Source organism: Capra hircus, chromosome 10 (assembly GCF_001704415.2).
Source record: "Capra hircus breed San Clemente chromosome 10, ASM170441v1, whole genome shotgun sequence".
Taxonomy (NCBI): domain Eukaryota; kingdom Metazoa; phylum Chordata; class Mammalia; order Artiodactyla; family Bovidae; genus Capra; species Capra hircus.
Genome location: NC_030817.1, coordinates 67,705,612 through 67,726,410, shown reverse-complemented (window position 1 = coordinate 67,726,410; position 20,799 = coordinate 67,705,612). Strand labels below are relative to the sequence as shown.

The window sequence follows — 20,799 nt, the reverse complement described above, 5'->3', positions numbered from 1 at the left end:
CCTAAAATAGGAATTCCACTCCAAAGTAGTAAAAACTAGAGGAACTTTTATTTACTGTGTTATGTAAAGCAGATAACACAGACAAGAATGTTCATGACAAGAGATTTCATAGTTAAAAAAAAAAGTCTGGAAATAACCCAAATGTCTACTTAAAAGTCATTGTTATTATCCAGTCACTAAGTCATGTCTGACTCTGAGACCTCATGGACTGCAGCACGCCAGGCTCCCCTGCCCTTCACTATCTCTCGGGGTTTGCTAAAATTCATGCCCATTGAGTCCACGATGCTATCTAACCATCTCATCCTCTGCCATCCCCTTCACCTGCCCTCAATCTTTCCGAGCATCAGGGTCTTTTCCAATGAGTTGGCCCTTCGCATCAGGTGGCCAAAGTACTGAAGTTTCAGCTTCAGCATCAGTTCTTCCAATGAATATTCAAGGCTGATTTCCTTTAGGGTTCCTTTAGTGGTTTGATCTTGCAGTCCAAGAAACTCTCAAGAGTCTTCTCCAGCACCATAATTTGAAAGCTTTTAAGAATATGTATAAAAAATTTTAAGTATGTTCCCACCATGGAATGTTACACAGCCCTCAGAAGGAGTGCATTACTGATGCATACAAAATACAGATAGATCTGGGCAACATAGTAATGCCTGGAAATTTAAGTCCCCAAAGATTACCAGATGCCTTTTATCAAATCTAAACCCAAATATAAACTTAAGAGTATATTAAACCAGGAATCCAAATAATAATCAAACTGAAATACCTACCTCTCTAAAAATGTATCCTAAAAGTACAAATCTTCAGAAGTTTCATGGTGTAATATGTAATTTACTTCACTTACTTCATTTGCTAAATAAAAATATGTACTTCATCAAGATCAAATGAAATACAAATGGATGAAACTAAAAGTGTACAGTGATAGATGTTATGCCATCCCTCATTATTTATTAAAAACAGTATATTTAATAAATTTAAGGATGGAGATCATCCACGCAGTCATAAAGACAGCCTCAAAGAATTCCAGTGCACCAGAAAAATATTTTTCTAGTTTAAGCTATGGTTTTTCAAACCCACCTTCAATCGTCTAGTCAAAGCTATGGTTTTTCAGTTGTCATGCATGGATGTGAGAGTTGGACCATAAAGAAAGCTGAGCACCAAAGAACTGATGCTTTTGAACTGTGGTGTTGGAGAAGACTCATGAGAGTCCCTTGGACTGCCAGGAGATCCAAACAGTCCATCCTAAAGGAAATCAGTCCTGAATATTCATTGAAAGGACTGATGCTGAAGCTGAAACTCCAATACTTTGGCCACCTGACTCATTTGAAAAGACCCTGGTGGTAGGAAAGACTGAAGGCAGAAGGAGAAGGGGACGACAGAGGATGAAATGGTTGGATGGCATCACTGACTCGATGAACATGAGTTTGAGTAAGCTCTGGGAGTTGGTGATGGACAGGGAAGCCTGGGGTGAAGGCAATGGCATCCCACTCCAGTACTCTTGCCTGGAAGATCCCATGGATGGAGCCTGGTAGGCTTTAGTCCATGGGGTTGCGAAGAGTCAGACAGGACTGAGCGACTTCACTTTCACTTTTCACTTTCATGCATTGGAGAAGGAAATGGCAACCTACTCCAATGTTCTTGCCTGGAGAAACCTAGGGATGGGGGAGCCTGGTGGGCTGCCGTCTCTGGGGTTGCACAGAGTCGGACACGACTGAAGCAACTTGGCGGCAGCAGCAGCAGGGAAGCCTGGTGTGCTGCAGCCCATGGGGTTGCAAAGAGTCAGGCAAGACTGAGCCACTGAACTGAACTGAGAAAAACATTTTTAGGTATATTATTATGAAAAGATATGTTTTGGAAAACGGCTCAGTCATGTAATTTTTCTTGCCACACTTGGTTTAGTATCCATCTGCAGCCATTTTTGAGTGAATGGGGAAAGCCATACATTTGCTCAAAGATCAGTCTTGAGCCCAGTAAGGAAATCTCTTTAGCTCCTAAATTAGAAGCCAAAGGAGCTTGGCAGCCCTCACATGTGGGAAACCTATCAAGCAGTGAATAGGATCATTATTCCCAAGGACTGCGTGTTCTGGGCATGGGACTACAGCCCAGTGCTCCACGAAAACCACACTTGGACTCCCAACTCTCAGATAACATTAAAACCATGTGACTTTTCCCTCCTTAATGTCACTAGTCTATTCTGATGAGAAATAATTGCCTTTGACTGCCAGATATTTAACATACTAGTTATATGAATACAACCAGTAAACCTACTATCCTGAAAACTGGAAAATCTGCCATTTTTGTCCTGAATTATTTAGGCAGTGCTTAATAGGTATCAGAGAACCTAAGGTTAAATACAATAGCATTATCATGAGTTTTCACTACTAGAGTCATTTAGATTTCACTCTTACATGCTTTGTCCATATTTATAAAGAATACATATAAAACAAGGGTCTTTCTTCCTTGAAAAGGAGAACAAAATTGTGGTAAGATAGTTTTAAAGCAAATGGGTTCATCACCAACCATTTCAAGTGTCAGAGTAGTGTTCTACTCCTCCGTGGCAGTGGCAGAAAGTTGCCAGGACACTGGGAGAAGGTAGGAAAGCCCTAATAAAGCTATGGAAATGAGAACACAGCACAAATGCAGGCAAACACCTTGCTACAGAAATGAGGATATGGAAGTGGATTAGGTTTTCTAACTTACTAATGTCAAAAATTATTAGGTATGTGATTCATGATATGTACTAATCAAAACACAAATATTTCCTACAATGTATTCCATGATGCCCTAATTTCAACAGAACACATCAACACATTCCAAAACTACTTGCATATATCAGTATGTAAACTTCTGGAGAGCATGGACCTAAGCTTAATCATACACATGTCTGACCCCCACCTAGACTGTGAACTGATAGGTGGGACTGCCTTATTCATTGTTGTATCCTAATAACACAACATATTATTGGTGCTCAGGAAATATTTTTTGATTGAATGAGGGAACTCAGAATTATGTATAAAGAGTTTAAATTTTTTTCCATACTTCATTAAGCCTATTAAATTCTTAAATCTAATAAAACTAACTTCTTTAATTCTATTCCTAGGAATTCATCCTAAGGAAATCATCAGAGCTACAAAAATAAATATATGGGGCTGTTGGTTGCAGCATTTTCTCTAATAGCACAAAATCTAAATGTTCAACAAGAAATTGGTAAAATGTGGTATATCACACAATGTAATGTGGTACTAGGCGGTTATTTAAAAGTGGTTCACAAAGTATAATTATTAAAAGGGGAATTTTTACTATATAACATTATTTATACACTGTATATTTATATATTTTATATATATATACAAACACACATATACATATACACTTAGATTCTAATTTGCTATACGGGTATGGATGAGTAATTTGTATACATAGAAAAAGGACTTGTAGAAAGGAAATACACTGAAATGTTAAAAGTAGTTAACATATTTTACTACTAAAATTTAGTAATTAATATATTTAAAAACATAAAAATAACAAAAATAACCCTTTATAAATGAAATATAAATATATTTAGTTAACAATAACCATTCTTTTTGTGTGTGTGTTCTATCTGTGAGCTACCCAACAACCACACAAAAAAAGCAGTTGGTATTTAGTCTTATAAGTCAGAAACGAGACATTCATAAGAAAGAGGAAAATATGTAAATACAGTTTAAACACCACAAGAGCAACTCCACCAAAATGAGCACATGCTTTAAAAATAGTTGTGCAAATAAAATATCTCATTGGAAAGGTAAATATCAGAGAATATTTTATTTAAAATATAGACACATTCGTATGTAGAGTAATGATAACACTGAAACACACCTTACAAAAATACTCTAAAACCTTTTAAAATAATAAATAGTTATTTCTAAATTTTGCTTTCTAAAAATAAAATTCTGCTACCAATTACTATCAAGGGTATGATTTTATATTGAACATATGATTTAATATCAAGGGTATTATCAAGGGTATGATTTTCTTTCTTTAATGTCCTTTTATGTCATCACTGCATAAAATCAATGATGATAATAGATTTCTGGTTTCATCCACTGGAAACACTGCATCCCTACAGGAAGGCAACATGGAGTCACAGAGCCTGAGTCTGCTTCTCAGTAAAAACTTCCCACAGCAAGCCCCCAAAGCGGCAAAAATTTAACGCTAGAAACCAGATTCACTGTTGACTGATCAAAAGATTGTTAGGTTTTTCAGTTCTTTGGGTATTCTGTTGTTGTTGTCTTTTTTTTTTTTTTTTCAATCCAAGAGAAGTCCTCTCTGTAAAAATCTCAAAACAGAATTCAAAAGCAAAGGTGGATTTTATCTGAGTGTTGGGCTATTCATACATAGTTTCCTTCTTCAGCCATGTTTACTAAGCTATTTAATGTCTCTGAATTGGTTTTTCTCATTGTTAATTAAAACAAGCTAAATTGATTTTCATGAAATTTTAGGAAGTTCTACACTCAAATAACTGACATTAGGTTTTTAAGAAAGATGGAGAATAGTTCACTATAATCACTGCAGTAGCCCAAAAGTCCAAAGTAGGGTAAAAGCTAAGCAACTAAAAACCCTGAATATCTTAAATCTAGTTTTAGGAATCAAACAGATCTGAACAAATAGTGCAAGTTCGTGTACATTTTTCTGAACTGTGGCCCTGGAAAATTGTCTGGGAAAAGAGGGTCTGCCCCAAGTAACACCCAAATTTTGGTCATAGTCTCAGCTACTATTCTGCTCAGACAAGGCTGAAGTCTGATTTAAAAGTAAGAGTTCTGCTATATCTGAAATGACAGATGGAAGTTACGAGGGCCCTCCATATTTGTAGGTTCTACATCCATGGATTCAACCCTTGCAGAACCCATGCATATGGAGGGTTGACTGTACTATTGCCATTTCATATAAGGGACATGAGTTCCATGAGATCCTGGAACCAATCCCCCATGGATACCAAGGACTAGGAGCAACAGAGAAAAAAGAACCTGGATCTTTGATAACTGTGGAACCTGGACCTTCTATCCAGACATAAATATGGGAGAGGAAAAAAAGTTCTCACTGCCACTCCAATATAATACAACTTAAAGTCATACCATAGTCACACCAAACAGTCGGCAGTTTGCGGTCTTGGTTTTTGAGTTTTGCTTTTGTTTTGGAAGATTATAGAGGACTTTTATTTGTTACTTTTGAAGATTTTGTAACCAGTTAGCATTACTTTTATTATCTGAAAAGGAGAGTAAAAATTTCCCTTAAAATATGTCCTGGGAATTTTTCTGTTTGGAATGTTTTCATTTAAGAATATGTAATTGTCTAAATTACCAAAAGAAAAAGCAAAACAAAAAGGCAAAGTGCTAGGAAAATCCAAAGATATAGATAAAGTCGTCAAAGAGATCAGATTTATGAAAGTCTATTTCTAACTATATTTTTCCAATATGGATATACAGCAACTTATAACACTACAGTTTATCAAGGGAAGAGAGTTAAGTGAAAAAATTTCAGCAAAACTAAAGATGAAAGAAATAAGATGAAAATGATAGTGTGCCAAATGCATAGGCTAAAGTCTCACAGCCTTGTTAGAATGGGCTGAAAAATCTTTTTCTGAGCTTCCTAGCAGACAGGGCCAAAGGAGCTCAATGTGTTGATCAGATGATAGAAATGAACATACGAGAAGGAAACACAACTAATTTGGGGACCAGAACCTACTGAGATGCCTTCTCTGGTGAGACCATGGAAGGAAGGTACTTTTTCACATTAATGATATGTCTCCAAACACAGATGGGATTTTTGAAACTTTGGGGCCCAGTTTCAAGCACAAAACTTTAATAATTTTAAGGTCAAAATTTAAATAACTTAAAGCTGTGAAAGACGTCCATATTGTATAGAAGCTGAAACAAAATGGTCTCAATATGGTTGTTGAGCTAGTTTCTAACCACCTTCTCCTTTGTATAAATGATACACTGTCATTCACTTTCCATAGTTTACTTTCTTTGCAGATACTAATATCTTAAGTATTAATGACACATTTTTTAAATATGCAGCACTAAAATCATTATGGTCTGACATTTTTATATACTTATAAAACATATTTTGTTCCAACTGTTTTTATTAGAAGAAATGTGGCTTGCTGAAAACCAAAACCTACATATTTTACTTTGGAAAAAAAAAAAATAGGCAGCTGGAAATATAAAACCCCACACATTTGCTTTTAACACTGCTTGGGAACTAAAACCTATAATGTGAACTTGACATCTATTAATGGTTTGCTCAAAGAAACTGAGACTATGTTTTAACAGAAAGCAGAATTCTGAGCTCACGCCACAATCCACGGCATCCTCACCGCTCCCCAGGAAGGGGCAGGCGGGAGGCCCTGTGCTCCAAGCCTCTGTGGATGAGGGCTTGCTTTCACAGGGATCTCTGCATTGCTGTACTGTCTCCAGACTCGAGAATACAGAAACAAATTCTTTGGAATTTAGCCCCTGGGAGGCAAGCAAATTATGTTAACCACATGCAAACATTTATATTACTCTCTGGTTTGTTTCCAGGACCTTCCAAAATAAACTGCAATTTAAAATCAAATCTTAGAGGACTATATATGACAAGACATCCATATTGTTTTCTTGTCTCATGAAAGGATGCTAAATAATTGTGAAAGCAATTCTTTAATATCATGTAAATTTTAACGCTCTAATCATAGATGTGTTTAAAGTAGATTTTTGTTTCTTAAAATATCATTTATCCCCAAACTTTTCTGCTATAAATTAATTATGCCAAGCACAGATGGAGGAAGTAGGTGCCTAGAAGTGGTCAATAGATAAAAGATCCTGGTCTACTAAAGGCAAAGAAAGAGAACAAAACCAAATATATGTACATAGAAGCGGGTAGAGGCAAAGTATATAAGCAGCAGAGTCATGGATGCTTTCTGGGTGGGTTCTTGGCAAACAGGTCAGCAGAATAGCAGCAGAATAACAACACAAATAGCCAACTGATTTCCAGTGTATCAGCCCAAACGCAAGTCTACGTGTTCTCTGCTAGTTGATCCCTTATCCAACATCTTCAGCTGGAACTTCAAAACTTGACATGAACCTCAACCAAGTAGGTTTATCACAGGAATGCAAGACTAGCTTAATATGCAAAAACCAACCAATGTAATCTACCAGAGTAGCAGTCTACCAGAAAGAAATTATAATAATAATCACATCAATTGATGCTGAAAAGCATTTGACAAAACTTCATATCCATTCTTGACTTTAACATTTGCAGAAAAGAAGGAATAGAAGAGAACTTCAATTGAACAAAACCTGCAACTAAAACCATACTAAACAGTAAAAGATTGAATGCTTTCATCCCAAAATTTAAAACAAAGCAGAAAAGTTCACTTTCACCGTCCCTATTTAAAATTGTACTGGAAAATCTCACCAGTAAGACAAAAAGGCAAGGAAAAGAAATAAAAGGTGTATAAGACTGGAAATTAAAAAATAAAACTATTTCTATCCCAGAGAAGATGATTGGCTATGGAGAAAACCCCACAGTATTAGGAAGGAAAAAAAAAACCCTCTTGGAACTAATAAGTGATTTTAGCAAGTTCACCAGATACAAGTTAACACACAAAAATTCATCATATTTTTATATAGACTAGCATGGTAAGTAGAACTCAAAAACCATATCATTTAGAATAGCTCTAAAACACAAAATACAATACTTTGATGTGAATCTAAAAATGCATGTATAGGATCTATATTGGAGAAGGGAATGGCTACCCACTTCAGTATTCTTGCCTGGAGAATTCCATGGACGGGGTATCTGACAGTCCACTGGGTCTCAAAGAGTCGGACATGTTGTATTATACTGGGGTGGCAGTGAGAACTTTTTTCCTCTCCTTTCACTTCCACTTCCAGGATCTATACACTGAAACTACAAAATGCTACTGAAAGAAATCAAAGAGCTAAATCAATAGAACTGTGTACCATGTTGATGGATGGGAAGATTCAACATAATAAAGATGATGAATAAGTCATAATAATAAGGCCATTCCCTTCTCAACCCAGGGATCAAATCTGGGTCTCCTGCATTGAAGACAGATTCTGTACCATCTGAGCCCCACAGGGAAGGCCCCACAAAAATTGTATGTATAGGATCTATATACTGAAACTACAAAACACTACTGCAAGAAATCAAAGACCTAAATAAACAGAAAGGTGTACCATGTTGATGGATTAGAAGATTCAGCTTAATAAAGATATTAGTTCTCACCAAACTTACCTACAAATTTGTACAACTTCAATCAAAATCCCAGCATGACTGTCTATGCATATAGACAAGTTGATTCTAAAATTTATGTGAAAAGACAAAAGAACTAGGATAGCCAAAATAATTCTGATAAAAGAAAAATAAAGTTGGAGAAACAACATGACCTGACTTGAAGACTTATTATAAAACTACAGTAATTAAGACAGTACAGCACTGCCAAAGGGACAGACGCAATACATCAATGGAACAGAGTAAGACTCTGGTAATAGATCCACACATACATGGCCAGGTTATTTTTGAAAAGGGTGTAAAAACAATTCAATGGAAAAAAACAGTCCTCACCAAATGGTGTTGGGACAAATAGACATTCCTGGCTCAGACAGTAAAAATCTGCCTGCATTGCAGGAGACCTGGGTTTGATCTCTGGGTTGGGAAGATCCCCTAGAGAAGAGTATGGCTACCCACTCCAGTATTCTTGCCTGGAGAATTCCAAGGACAGAGAAGCCTGGTAGGCTACAGTCCATGGGGACTCAAAGAGTTGATATGACAGAGAAACTAACACTATGCAGAAACAAAAGAACCTTGACCTAAACCTCATACCTTTTATAAAAATTAACTCAAAAGGGATCATATACCTAGTGATAAAATGTAAAGCTATAAAACTTTTCAAAGAAAACATAAAAGAAAATCTTTGTTACCTGGGGTTAGACAAAGATTTCTAGACATGACACCAAAAAAAGAAAATGATAAACTGTCTCAAAATTAAAATTTCCTGCTCTGCAAAAGATACTGTTAAAAAAATGAAAAGACAAGCCAACAAAGTAGAAGAAAATACTTTGCAAAAAAGATACATCAGTCCTTTATCTGATAAAGGACTTGTAAACAGAATATTTGAACTCTCAAACTTCAACAGTAAGAAAATAAACAGCCCAACTCTAAAAAAGGGCAAAAGACAGGCACTTCACCAAACACGATATATACATGGGGAACAGGCTTACAAAAATACATTCAACATCATTAGCCACAGGAAGCTCAGGTTCCATTCCAATCCCGAAGAAAGGCAATGCTAAAGAATGTTCAAACTACTGCACAATTACACTCATTTCACATGCTGCTGCTGCTAAGCCACTCCAGTCGTGTCCAACTCTGTGTAACCCCATAGACAGCAGCCTACCAGGCACCTCTGTCCCTGGGATTCTCCAGGCAAGAACACTGGAGTGAGGTGCCATTTCCTTCTCCAATGCATGAAAGTGAAAAGTGAAAATGAAGTTGCTGAAGTCCGACTCTTCACGACCCCATGGACTGCAGCCCACCAGGCTCCACCATCCATGGGATTTTCCAGGCAAGAGTACTGGAGTGGGGTGCCCTTGCCTTCTCCATTTCACATGCTAGCAAAGTAACACTCAAAACTGTCCAAGTTAGGCTTCAGCAATACGTGAACCGAGAACTTCCAGATGTTCAAGCTGGATTTAGAAAGGCAGAGGAACCAGAGATCAAATTGCCAACATCTGTTGGATAACAGAAAAAGCAAGAGAATTCCAGAAAAATATATACTTTTGCTTCATTGACTGTGATTGTATGGATCACAACAAACTGTGGAAAATTCTTAAAGAGATGGGAATACCAGACCACCTTACCTATCTCCTGAGAAACTTGTCGGCAGGTCAAGAAGCAATAGTTTGAATCAGACAAGGAACAACAAACTAGTTCAAAATTGGGAAAGGAGTAGATCAAGGCTGTATATTGTCACCCTGCTTCAGAGTATATCGTGCGAAATGCCGGGCTGGATGAAGCACAAGCTGGAATCAAGACTGCTGGGAGAAATATCAATAGCCTCAGCTATGCTGATGACACCACCCTTTTGGCAGAAAGCAAAGAGAAACTAAAGAGCCTTTTGATGAGGGTGGAAGAGGAGAGTGAAAAAGCTGGCTTAAAACTCAGCATTCAAACAATGAAGATCATGGCATCCAGTCCCATCACTAAATAGCAAATAGATGGGGAAACAACGGAAACAGTGACAGACTTTATTTTCTTGGGCTCCAACATCACTGCAGATGGTGACTGCAGCCATGAAATTAAAAGATCCTTGCTCCTTGGGAGAAAGGCTATGAGAAACCTAGACAGCATATTAAAAAGCAGAGACGTTACTTTGCCAACAAAGATCTCTGTAGTTAAAGCTATGGTTTTTCTAGTAGTCATGTATAGATGTGAGAGTTGAACCATAAAGAAGGCTGAGCACTGAAGAATTGATGCTTTTGAACCGTGGTGTTGGAGAAGACTCTCCAGAGTCCCATGGACTGCAAGGAGATCAAATCAGTCAATCCTAAAGGAAATCAATCCTGAATATTCATTAGAGGGACTTATACTGAAGCTGAAGCTCCAATACTATGGCCACCTGATGCGAAAGCATTAGAAAAGACCCTGATGCTGGGAAAGACTGAAGGTAGGAGGAGAAGGGGACGACAGAGGATGAGATGGTTGGATGGCATCACCAACTCAACAGACATGAGTTTGAGCAAGCTCCAGGAGATGGTGAAGGACAGGGAAGCGTGGTGTGCTGCAGTCCGTGGGGTCGCAAAGAGTCAGACACAACTGAGTGACTGAATGATGATGAGCCACAGGAAAATACAAATTAAAACAACAATGATATACCACTACACACTAAAAAGGCTAAATTTTAAATTCTAATAGTGCCAAGTGTTGGCAAGACTATGGAACAGTTCCAACTCTTATATGTGGCTGGAGAGGAATACAAAATGTACAGCCACTGTGAAAAACGGAGGTTTGCAATTTCTTCTAAAGGTAAACATATATTTACCAAACAACTGAGCAATTCACTTTTGATCATTTATCTCAGAGAAATGAAAATTGATATTCACACAAAAACTTGGATACAAAGTTTGTAATAGTTCTACTTATAACTGCCAAAGATTGGACATAGCCCAAATATCCTTCAATGGATAAAAGGATAAACTATGGCACATCCATACAATGAAAAACTACTCACTGTATTTCTTTCTTTTTTTTTTTTTTTTTGATACAAACAGTCCCACAGCATTTATTGTCATCTGGTAATAACATAAGGGTGAGCAGAACAATATGAATACACATTTTAGAACTACATCTCTAACAAAGGACACCTAAAAAACCCAATTGTTTGGTATCGCCAAACAATTTCTCACTTCATCTGTCACTTCTAGTTGGAGACACTTTGGAGCAGAGTAATGTTATCTCCTTTTAGCATGATCCGACCCAGTTGTTTTCTTGACTTTGTTTTAGAATGAATCTCTTCTGCATCATCTAATACGAGGTTCATATACTCATCAAAACCAATGATACAGCCCTCTATCCGCATATTCACTTGCTCATAAAGCCACACCTGAATCCGCGATCTATTTTGCAAGTATCTGAAGATGAGATTGATGGGCTGCACCATCACCTTCTGCACCTTCTGGCCCTGGCCCCGGTACGCCATGCTGGAAGCTCACAAGCACCACAATGCTCCACCTACTCACTGTATTTCATAATTCATAATGGAATATGCAAAAAAGGGAAAGAACTATAGATATATGCAACTTGAATGGACTGCAAAGGCATTATGCTGAGTGAAAGAAACCAGACACAAGACTGCATGCTGCGTTACTCCATTTGTGTGTTGTTCTCTCGCAGATGTGGGAAGGGGTAACTATCAAGGGGCAGCATGCAGAGTTTGGAGAAGCAATGGAGTTGTTCTGTGTTCTTACAGATGTTAAAATTCATAGGACCTTACACATAAAAAAGTCCATTTTCTGCATGTTAAACCAACTTTCTGTATGTTAACTTAAATCTTTTTTAATTTTAAATATCCTGGAGATTATTTAATATTAAGTAATTATTATTAATTTTGTTAGGTGAATAATGACATGATGGCTATACTTCTTAAAAACAGTCTATCAACTAGAGACTCATACTGAGTATTTATGGATGAAATGACATAATGCATTGGATATTCCCGAAAATAACTCCAGTGGGCATAGGGTCAGGGTGGGGGTCATAGACCTGATAAATGTTGAAGCTGAGGATGGGTACCTGAATTTTCATTAGACTCCTCTGAATACATTGTATGTGTTTGCAATTTCTCACATCAATGGCTTTTTAACATAAAAAAATTTTTGAAGTTGAACATGAGGAATCCAGAGAGGACACTGAGGCACATGGGGAACATCACTGAAAAAGTTAGAGAACAAAATCTACAGCGATGATTCTTATCTGCCTCACTCCCCGTTTGAGCCCCAGCGCCAACCACAGTGCCTGGCACAGGGGACACAATCCATAAATTGTTGCTGAATGAATGAAAAACAAATGGTGAACAGACCTGGGGAGAGCGTGATTTTGTCCTTAGCACTATAGAAGGAAACAGCATCAAGAATCATAATTCTCCTCATTTGAAATGGGAATGGAGAAGATGGCTTAAGATCATTTTTTAATGTTCAAACCTCAGTTCTTTTCATTATCCCTTCCTTTCCAAAATATCCTAGCCAATACAGGTATTTCTTTTGTGAATCATTCTAATAAGTGGTCCTAACAATTTCCTACCTGATAAAACACAAGTTTGAAGTGTCCTCCTGTCTATGGTGCCTACGCTTTGGCTTCCTCACCAGATGATAAGAGGACCTAATGTTTGAGTTTCCCCAGTATATCCCCAGGCACTGTCCTAGGCACTTTCCTTTTACTCCTACAAGGTCAGTTCCTACTATCTCCACTCACAGAGGAAGGAGTGGAGGCAAAGAGAGGTCAAGTAACTTTTCAAAAGTCACACTACTAGCAGGTTAGCAGTGGTCACACTACTAGCAAGGGTAGAGCAGGGACGCAAACACAGGCAATCTGGCTCCACACTTGTCTCAACAGTGCCTCTCATTAGAACCTTGAGAACACACTCCATCATACATACTTCCACAGTCTTCTCAGACATGACCCCTACATAGTGTTGGGCAGGCAGTAGACACTTTACAACCTAAGTAACTGGTATATTATCTGGGTTGTCTTTGCAAATTCAGAGGTCATTTTTAGGAGAAGTGTTTAGCTAAAGTCTATGTTGTTTTGAAATGCTCTCCTGTTTATCTTATTTAATTCCACCATGAGAATTTCTTTGACAAAAAAAAAATTATTCAATGTGCTAATAATAAAGACAAAATGTTAGTACCTAATCAGATGTTAAGATTCTTTGTGCAAATACTGCCCCAAATGGATACCAAAACAATACTAATAAGGTAAAAATCATTCTAAGGAAATTTATTTTATATCCCAATGAAAGTCAGTTATGATACATGCATCCCCTCCTCCCATCTGTCCAGCCTGTAACTCCCTCCCACATCAAACACACACATAGAGGAAACTTCAGAGAACATTTGTCACTAAGAAAAGAAGATATACCTCTGGGAATCTGACCACTCTTAAGATCTCTATCACCAACAGTTTGTTTTGAAGAACTTCAATATTTGACACTTCTGGAATACACAGATTTAAGGGTAAAGAAAAGAAATTAGTATAGTCAGCTGTCCCTGGCTATCTTTCTAATGAGGTATGTACTTGCTGAATGAACATAGCTAATCTTAAAAAGTATTCTAAAAGGTGAGTTTTCCCATTGATCTTTTTCTTCTATGGCATTCTTCTAAAGAGAGATTAATCCTAAAAGAACAAGAAAGACTTTTAACGAAATCTCACTGCACCTGGCCATCATCCAGAAGTCGGTTTGGTCTCGCAATGCACTCCAGACACTCTACATTCCTTCTGCATATTCAAATATGAGATCATTTCAATGAAATGGTAAGCAATCATGAGCTGTGATTTTCAAGTACAACTCAAATCTTGCTGATATAATTAGCTAACATTAGCGAAAAGAATAACAAAAGCCATCCAGCTAATAAGACTAATTTTAAATAATGAATTTGGAGCAGAACAACTTTAGTGACTGTAACACAGAGGTAAAAACATTATCCTGCCAAGGACAACAGTATGCTAGCAGATTCACCACTCATATCTTAAAATGACTCTCCAGGAAACACCTCTCCCAGGCAACCCAGCAATGACACCCAAGCAGCACTGGCCAGAGAGAGAATCAGATGTGATGAAGTGACCACTAGGTGGCACCTCCACACCGTTTCTCATCTCAGAACATTATCTCCTCCTTTACTATAGCCCGAAATGCCAGCAAAGCAGAATACACAGGTGCCTCCTTTCAACAAAGGAAACAGACAAAGACAAATTTAGAAAACATAACTTTCTACATATAATGCTTTGGTTTATAGTCATCAAAGAATATCTCACCAAACCGTAATTACGAATTAGTATTCTGTATCCTTCTCTCTTTGGTAATGTATCATTCCAATATCACAGCATAGAACTGGAACATATTTCTTTCCTTTTTTTTTTGTCACAAATATCATCTAAATACACATAACAGGAATCTTTTCTGCTCCTCCCTGTATATGATGGTTAACATTAAACATTATGTCTAACTGGGGGAGGGGGTAAAGAGTGGTTTCTAATACTTCTTGAATCTCAGTTATAAGATAAAGAAGCCCCAGAGATGTAAAAATGTGATAAATATAATTAACACTGCTGTATATTACCTCTGGAGGAGGGCATGGCAACCCACTCCAGTATTACTGCATGGAAAATCCCCATGGACAGGGGAGCCTGGCAGGCTGCAGTCCACAGGGTTGCAAAGAGTCCGATACAACTGAGCAACTAAGCACACAGCTATATATTATATATGAAAGTTCTTAAGTGGGTAAATCCTAAGAGTTCTCATCACAAGGAAAAAGTACTTTTCATTTTGCATCTATATAATATGATGGATGTTCACTAAACTTACTATGGCAATCATTTCTTGATGTATGTAAACCAAGTCCTGTCAATGGACAGGATTTACCAAATGGAGGCCAAGGGAATAGCCGGTGATCTCTGGGCAGCGCCTAGTGACTAAGAACCTCTGCTTCAGATTACCATCGCTGAATGCTCTTCTTTAAGAAGTTCCAGATGAGTCCCCGACCTTGACAAGTCAAGGTTCTTTCTACCCAGTCTCATCTATTAAAATCTAAATATTAAAGAGGAGAAATCCCAATGAGGTAAGTTAAGACAGCAGAGAGGATTAATGGGTATACAGTTTTTTTCATGGCAGAAAGGGGACACTGGACAGGAAACTGATATATCTCTCAACTGATATGGTTCTTACCCAGCCCTTTTCTGAAAAGAGAAAGTCTCTGTAGTTCTCTTACCCACTCTGACTAGACAGTTCTCAAGGGAAAAATCATCAGACTACCTGTCGGACTCTTTGCAGCCCCATGGACACCAGGCTCCTCCGTCCATGGGATTTTCTAGGCAAGAGCACTGGAGTGAGTTGCCTTTTCCTTCTCCAGGGAACTTCCCGACCCAGGGATCGAAGCCAGGTCTCCCGCATTGTAGACAGATGCTTTACCATCTGAGCCATCAGGGAAGTCTCTATAATTTTCTAAAGATGCTTAAAACCGGTTACACATATTTTTAAAGCATAATTGTTTAAAGAAACCAGAATAAAAAAAAAAAAAAGAAAGAAACCAGAATAGCTAAAGAGTAAAAAATTTGGTTTCTTATTTTATGTGGAAAGTGTGTTAGTCACTCACTCATTTCTGACTCTTTGCAACCCTTTGGACTGTAACCTTCCAGGCTCCTCAGTCCGTGGAATTCTTCAGGCAAGAATACTGGAGTGGGTAGCCATTCCTTTCTCCAGGGGATCTTCCTAACCCAGGGATCGAACCGAGGTCTCCTGAGATGCAGGTAAATTCTTTACCATCTGAGCCACCAGAGACACCCTCCTTATTTTATGGTATGAGTAAAATGTAAAATTTTGTACAATACTCACAAGCGGTTCTCTTGAAACTACAAATTGTGATGATTTTCCACCAAGCCTAATAAAAAACAAATAAATAATGCTGGTAGGAAAGATCATTTCATCAGGAATTTTATAAATCTGTAAGCTTAACACTGGGGGAATCTTCCAGTAAATAAGCAGCATAAGGTGAGAGGAAAGAGCCCCCCAAAGCCAAATAAGTCTTCTAACACCAGCTATGCTACCAATTAACTATGTGGCCTGCAGCAGTCACCTCATACAAATTCCTAAATTACCCATGTTGAGGGTTGTTACATACCAACAAGATAATTTACATGGGAAATACTTTGCAACTATAAACTGTTATTCATCTGTGTTATAATTATGTCCCAACAAATTGTGGTTATTAGTTCACATGCCAAATGTACCTAAGCATCAAATACCATTTTACAAATTGTAAAAGGACATTGCAAAGTTTGAATTACACTCTGGCTAGAAGAAAACATAGAGTTTTTCAGGAAAAATAATAATAATAATGCATCATCCGCATCTTCAACTCCAAGTCCTAAAGGATTTAATCCCATCACATAACACAGCAAAGCCTGTTATCCCATAAAAGGAAAGTACTAAACCCTCAATTTAAGGACTAGTTACAACTGATTATAGTAAGGATACTTATAATTTAGTGTCTAAGAATGTACGCTGAAATATAATTAGTGCCTCTGAATTAAAGCAGGATGGATTAGGCTAATTCATGGAATGCTGTTGGAGAGAAGACACTGGGTTAAAAAAAGAGAAAGAGAGAGAGAGTGAGTGGGAAAGAATGATCCTTGTGTTTGCACAGCAGCTAAGCAGCTTAATGTCCTTCTAATCAATCTGAATGGAAAGAAAGGGGAGGTGGAACGCTCTCCATCGCCGGGGCCCCCATTCTGCCTGCTTGGCACAGCAGCCCTCTCAGTGTGGGTATGAGCAGAAGGGGCCAGGCTTTGTGCCCTCCGCTCATTTCCCAGCTTAATTTATATGGTAATTAGAGTTCTGCTGCCAGAAGGGAGAGCATCTGCCAAAAGTAAAGTCCTCACAATCACAAAACTGACATCTGCTGTGATATGGCCAAAGTGCTGAATAAGAAATTCTTTTATCTCCTTTTGAAGCCATAAAGTACTCTTCGTGTTATTATTAGCTGGGAATTTTTAACAGTCTTGCATTGACAGCAATTATTTAACACATGCACAAAACAATAGAGTTTCACACCACTTAATAAACCTTTGAGCTCTGGGACTTCCAATGCTCTCACTGGCTGGATTTTATGGTCTAGTGGCTCCTGAACAGTCAAGTATACGAGCCACAAAAAACAGTATGAAAATTATTTGAAAAAACCTCTCTTTGTGCCCCTGCAGATCTAGCGAATGAATGAGGTAAGCTCCATGATCACAGGCTAATTAAAAGATTTGTCTGGCCACTTGATTCTCCACTCTTAACTGCTGCAATAAATCTTTGCGAAGGAATCAAGCTGAGTGCGTGGCTATTGACCTATTCCTATATCTAATTTTTTCAAAACATCTGCCAGAGTGGAGCAGGTTTTAACAATCTATTTAAGGTAGAGCTGTATTATCACCTTCCTTGGGAAAAAGAATTCATTCAAATATTTGAATACCAAATCCACTAAACCTGAAACAGTATGGCCCCTACAAAGAAGAAGAAAATTAAAACCATTGCTTTCTGATACCATCTAATTAGGGAGTTATGATCAAGTAACGATGACAGAGGCTATGTATGTTTAAAGAACTCTTCCAGAAGTCAGGAGATATGGGTTACAAGCAGGTCACCTAAACCCCATGTCTTGATGTCTCACCTGTAACAATAGAGGTGATGACTATACCTACCTCCAAGGTTGTCATGAAGATCAAGTCATACTGCAGGGACAAGTACTTTCCAAACTATAATGCACTAAAAAACAAAGGCAATGATGATGCTCTGCAAATGACACTGAGTAGTCTTTATGTTTTTCATGCTAATTCAAAGATTTTAGTATGTAGCCATCTTGGCCTCTGAGGCCTTGTGATCTCACTCCATTTACTATGCGTTATCACTGGGACTTTCTGAACCCAGAGTCAAGAATACAGAAGCCGGAATATCAAAGTTTTAAGAATTAGGAAATTCGTGGAAATGGGAAATTCCCTCATAGCTCAGTTGGTAAAGAATCCGCCTTCAACGCAGGAGACCCCGGTTCAATTACTGGGTCGGGAAGATCCGCTAGAGAAGGGATAGGCTACCCACTCCAGTATTCTTGGGCTTCCCTTACAGCTCAGCTAGTAAAGAATCTGCCTGCGATGTGGGAGACCTGGTTCAATCCCTGGGTTGGGAAGACCCCCTGGAGAAGGGAAGGGCTACCCACTCCAGTATTCTGGCCTGACGAACTCCATGGATTATACAGTCACAACTGAACGACCTTCATTTTCACACTTTCTTTCACAAGATGGATGGCTAAAACCCAGAAAGCATTATAAAACAAAGTCAACTTTTAGAAGATCCAAATTATATACACAAAATTCTTTAAAACTGTATCAGTTCACGTCTTTATATATATTATATATATATTTAAACAAGGTGCGAATTACACTGATGCAGTTTTCAAAGGTATTTTTAGTCAACTAACTATATAATTTAAAATGTACATAATGTGAGTTAGGTACCATTGAAAAATCATAATGAATTACACAGTCTCTTTTTCTTAGTCCATTTATTCTCTCATAAATTTGTAGCAGAGATGCACTGTCAGTGAGGTTTACATTTTCCCAGGATACAGACGCAAACCACAGGGTTTCAGAGCGCTCTGTCTTGCTTTCACATACATTGTGCTTCTCTCGTATGTACATATCTCATTTTACCCGTTTTCTTAGATTGCCTGCAATAGTCATGTCAAGACCACTATTTTGACAAACTTCTAGCTGACTACCTGGGGACAGTCCTTGACCCCTACTTCAGGATCCACTGTTAGTCACTGCCCTGGGTATTCCCTGCCATCCTGCCCTCCACAGTTGCCACTCCCATCCATATCCCTGTGGCATCCAGCTACTACTCCCCTCCTTGTCCCATTCCCCTCCTTCTCTATGAATAACTCAAACTCTGCAGAGGTGTCTGTCACATTTGCCAAAGCATCAAATACCACCTTCTATACTTTATCCTTCAAAATCTTTATTGTTTACATTCTCCCACTAGTTATGTATTTATTTGTCTCATGTCCTCTATTTAATCTTAAATTCTTAGAGAAAACTTTAATACATATTATTAGCTTTCATCATCAAATTTAATATTACCATGTTACTTTCACACTCAACAGTGTAACAGTGGCTAAAAACATCAATTAGTGGGTAAACTTTCCAAACCATGAAAAGCCCTGTGCTTTCATAAGTATTTCAAAACTTTTTGGTTCTCTAGCTTTACTGAGATATAATTAACATATATTAACAACATTGTACATGTTTAAGGCATACAAACATACTGATAGATATATGTTGCAAAAAGTGGTCCCAACCATAGCATTTTCTACTATCTCCATTCTGTTCCTAATTTATTTCATTTTTGCATGCGACTATTCAACATTCAAGTATATAATACAGTATCAGTTAACAGATATTTCAAATCTTAATACATTTTTTAAAAAATTTCCTACTGCTGCATGTTGCTTGAATAATCAACTCATAAAATATTCTGAAGGGCAATATCAGATCACTGATGTTGACTGTGTGTGTTTTCATGTAATGTAGAGGTAGAATAAAAATAAAAACCGTGTTTGGCTAATTCTGTTTTCAACATTAAACTAAAATATTAAAAGCAGACTCCCTGAAGAAAAGAAATTACATTCTTCCATGTTTCACTTGCCACTGCTTATCTAAAACTTAGATCCAAAGAACTGTAGCTAAGAAAAGATTCGCAGCAGACTTCAAAGTCAGTAACAGACTCTTTAGCAGAAACATCATTCAGATGGTGATTCCCTGGCACAATTCACTCAAAACATATTCCAGAAAAGATGTAGGGCTTAGACATGAAAGGATATAAATATTTTTGATATACCATTTCAAGAAATATAAAGCAAGTTGCAACAACCCACATATACTTCTCACAAATGACACCACATGATAACAAGCTAGAAAAACAGCCCCTTGTAAACTTCTTTAATACCGGAAAATAGTCAGTATAATTTAACACTCTGGAAACAGTTGGGTCTATAATATGTAACAAAGAGTATGTACCCTAAATATATAAAGATAGCTATACATTAAAAAGAAAAACACCTTAATTTTTAATATATATAAATAGAAAATTTACCAAATAAAAAATACAAACTGCCAAAAAACATTTGTAAACATGTCCAAATTCACTAGCAACCAAAAGATGCAAACTAAAGTAATGATATCATTTTAAACTATCAGAGTGGCAACAAACTTTTTAATGATAACACAGCTGGCATAGGTCTAGCACTCTGGAACACTGTTGGTGCATGTAAAAATTAAACATCATCTTTGGAAGGTACATTGACAACATACAGCCAAACTCTTTCTACATACACTCTGACTCAACAATTCCACTTAGGAACTTATCCTAAGAAAATAACTCAACAAATACATAGAAGATGCTCACTCCATCATGGTTTATAACAACAAAAATACTGACCATAACTAGAGATG

The 20,799-nt window shown here is 37.6% G+C and overlaps 1 protein-coding gene across 1 annotated transcript; it reads right to left on the bottom strand.

Annotated features, from left to right (window-relative positions):
• LOC102174478 (small nuclear ribonucleoprotein E) lies at positions 11,274–11,772 on the bottom strand. Its single transcript, XM_018054471.1, has one exon. The coding sequence runs from the start codon at positions 11,735–11,737 to the stop codon at positions 11,459–11,461; it is 279 nt and encodes a 92-aa protein (XP_017909960.1). The 5' UTR covers positions 11,738–11,772; the 3' UTR covers positions 11,274–11,458.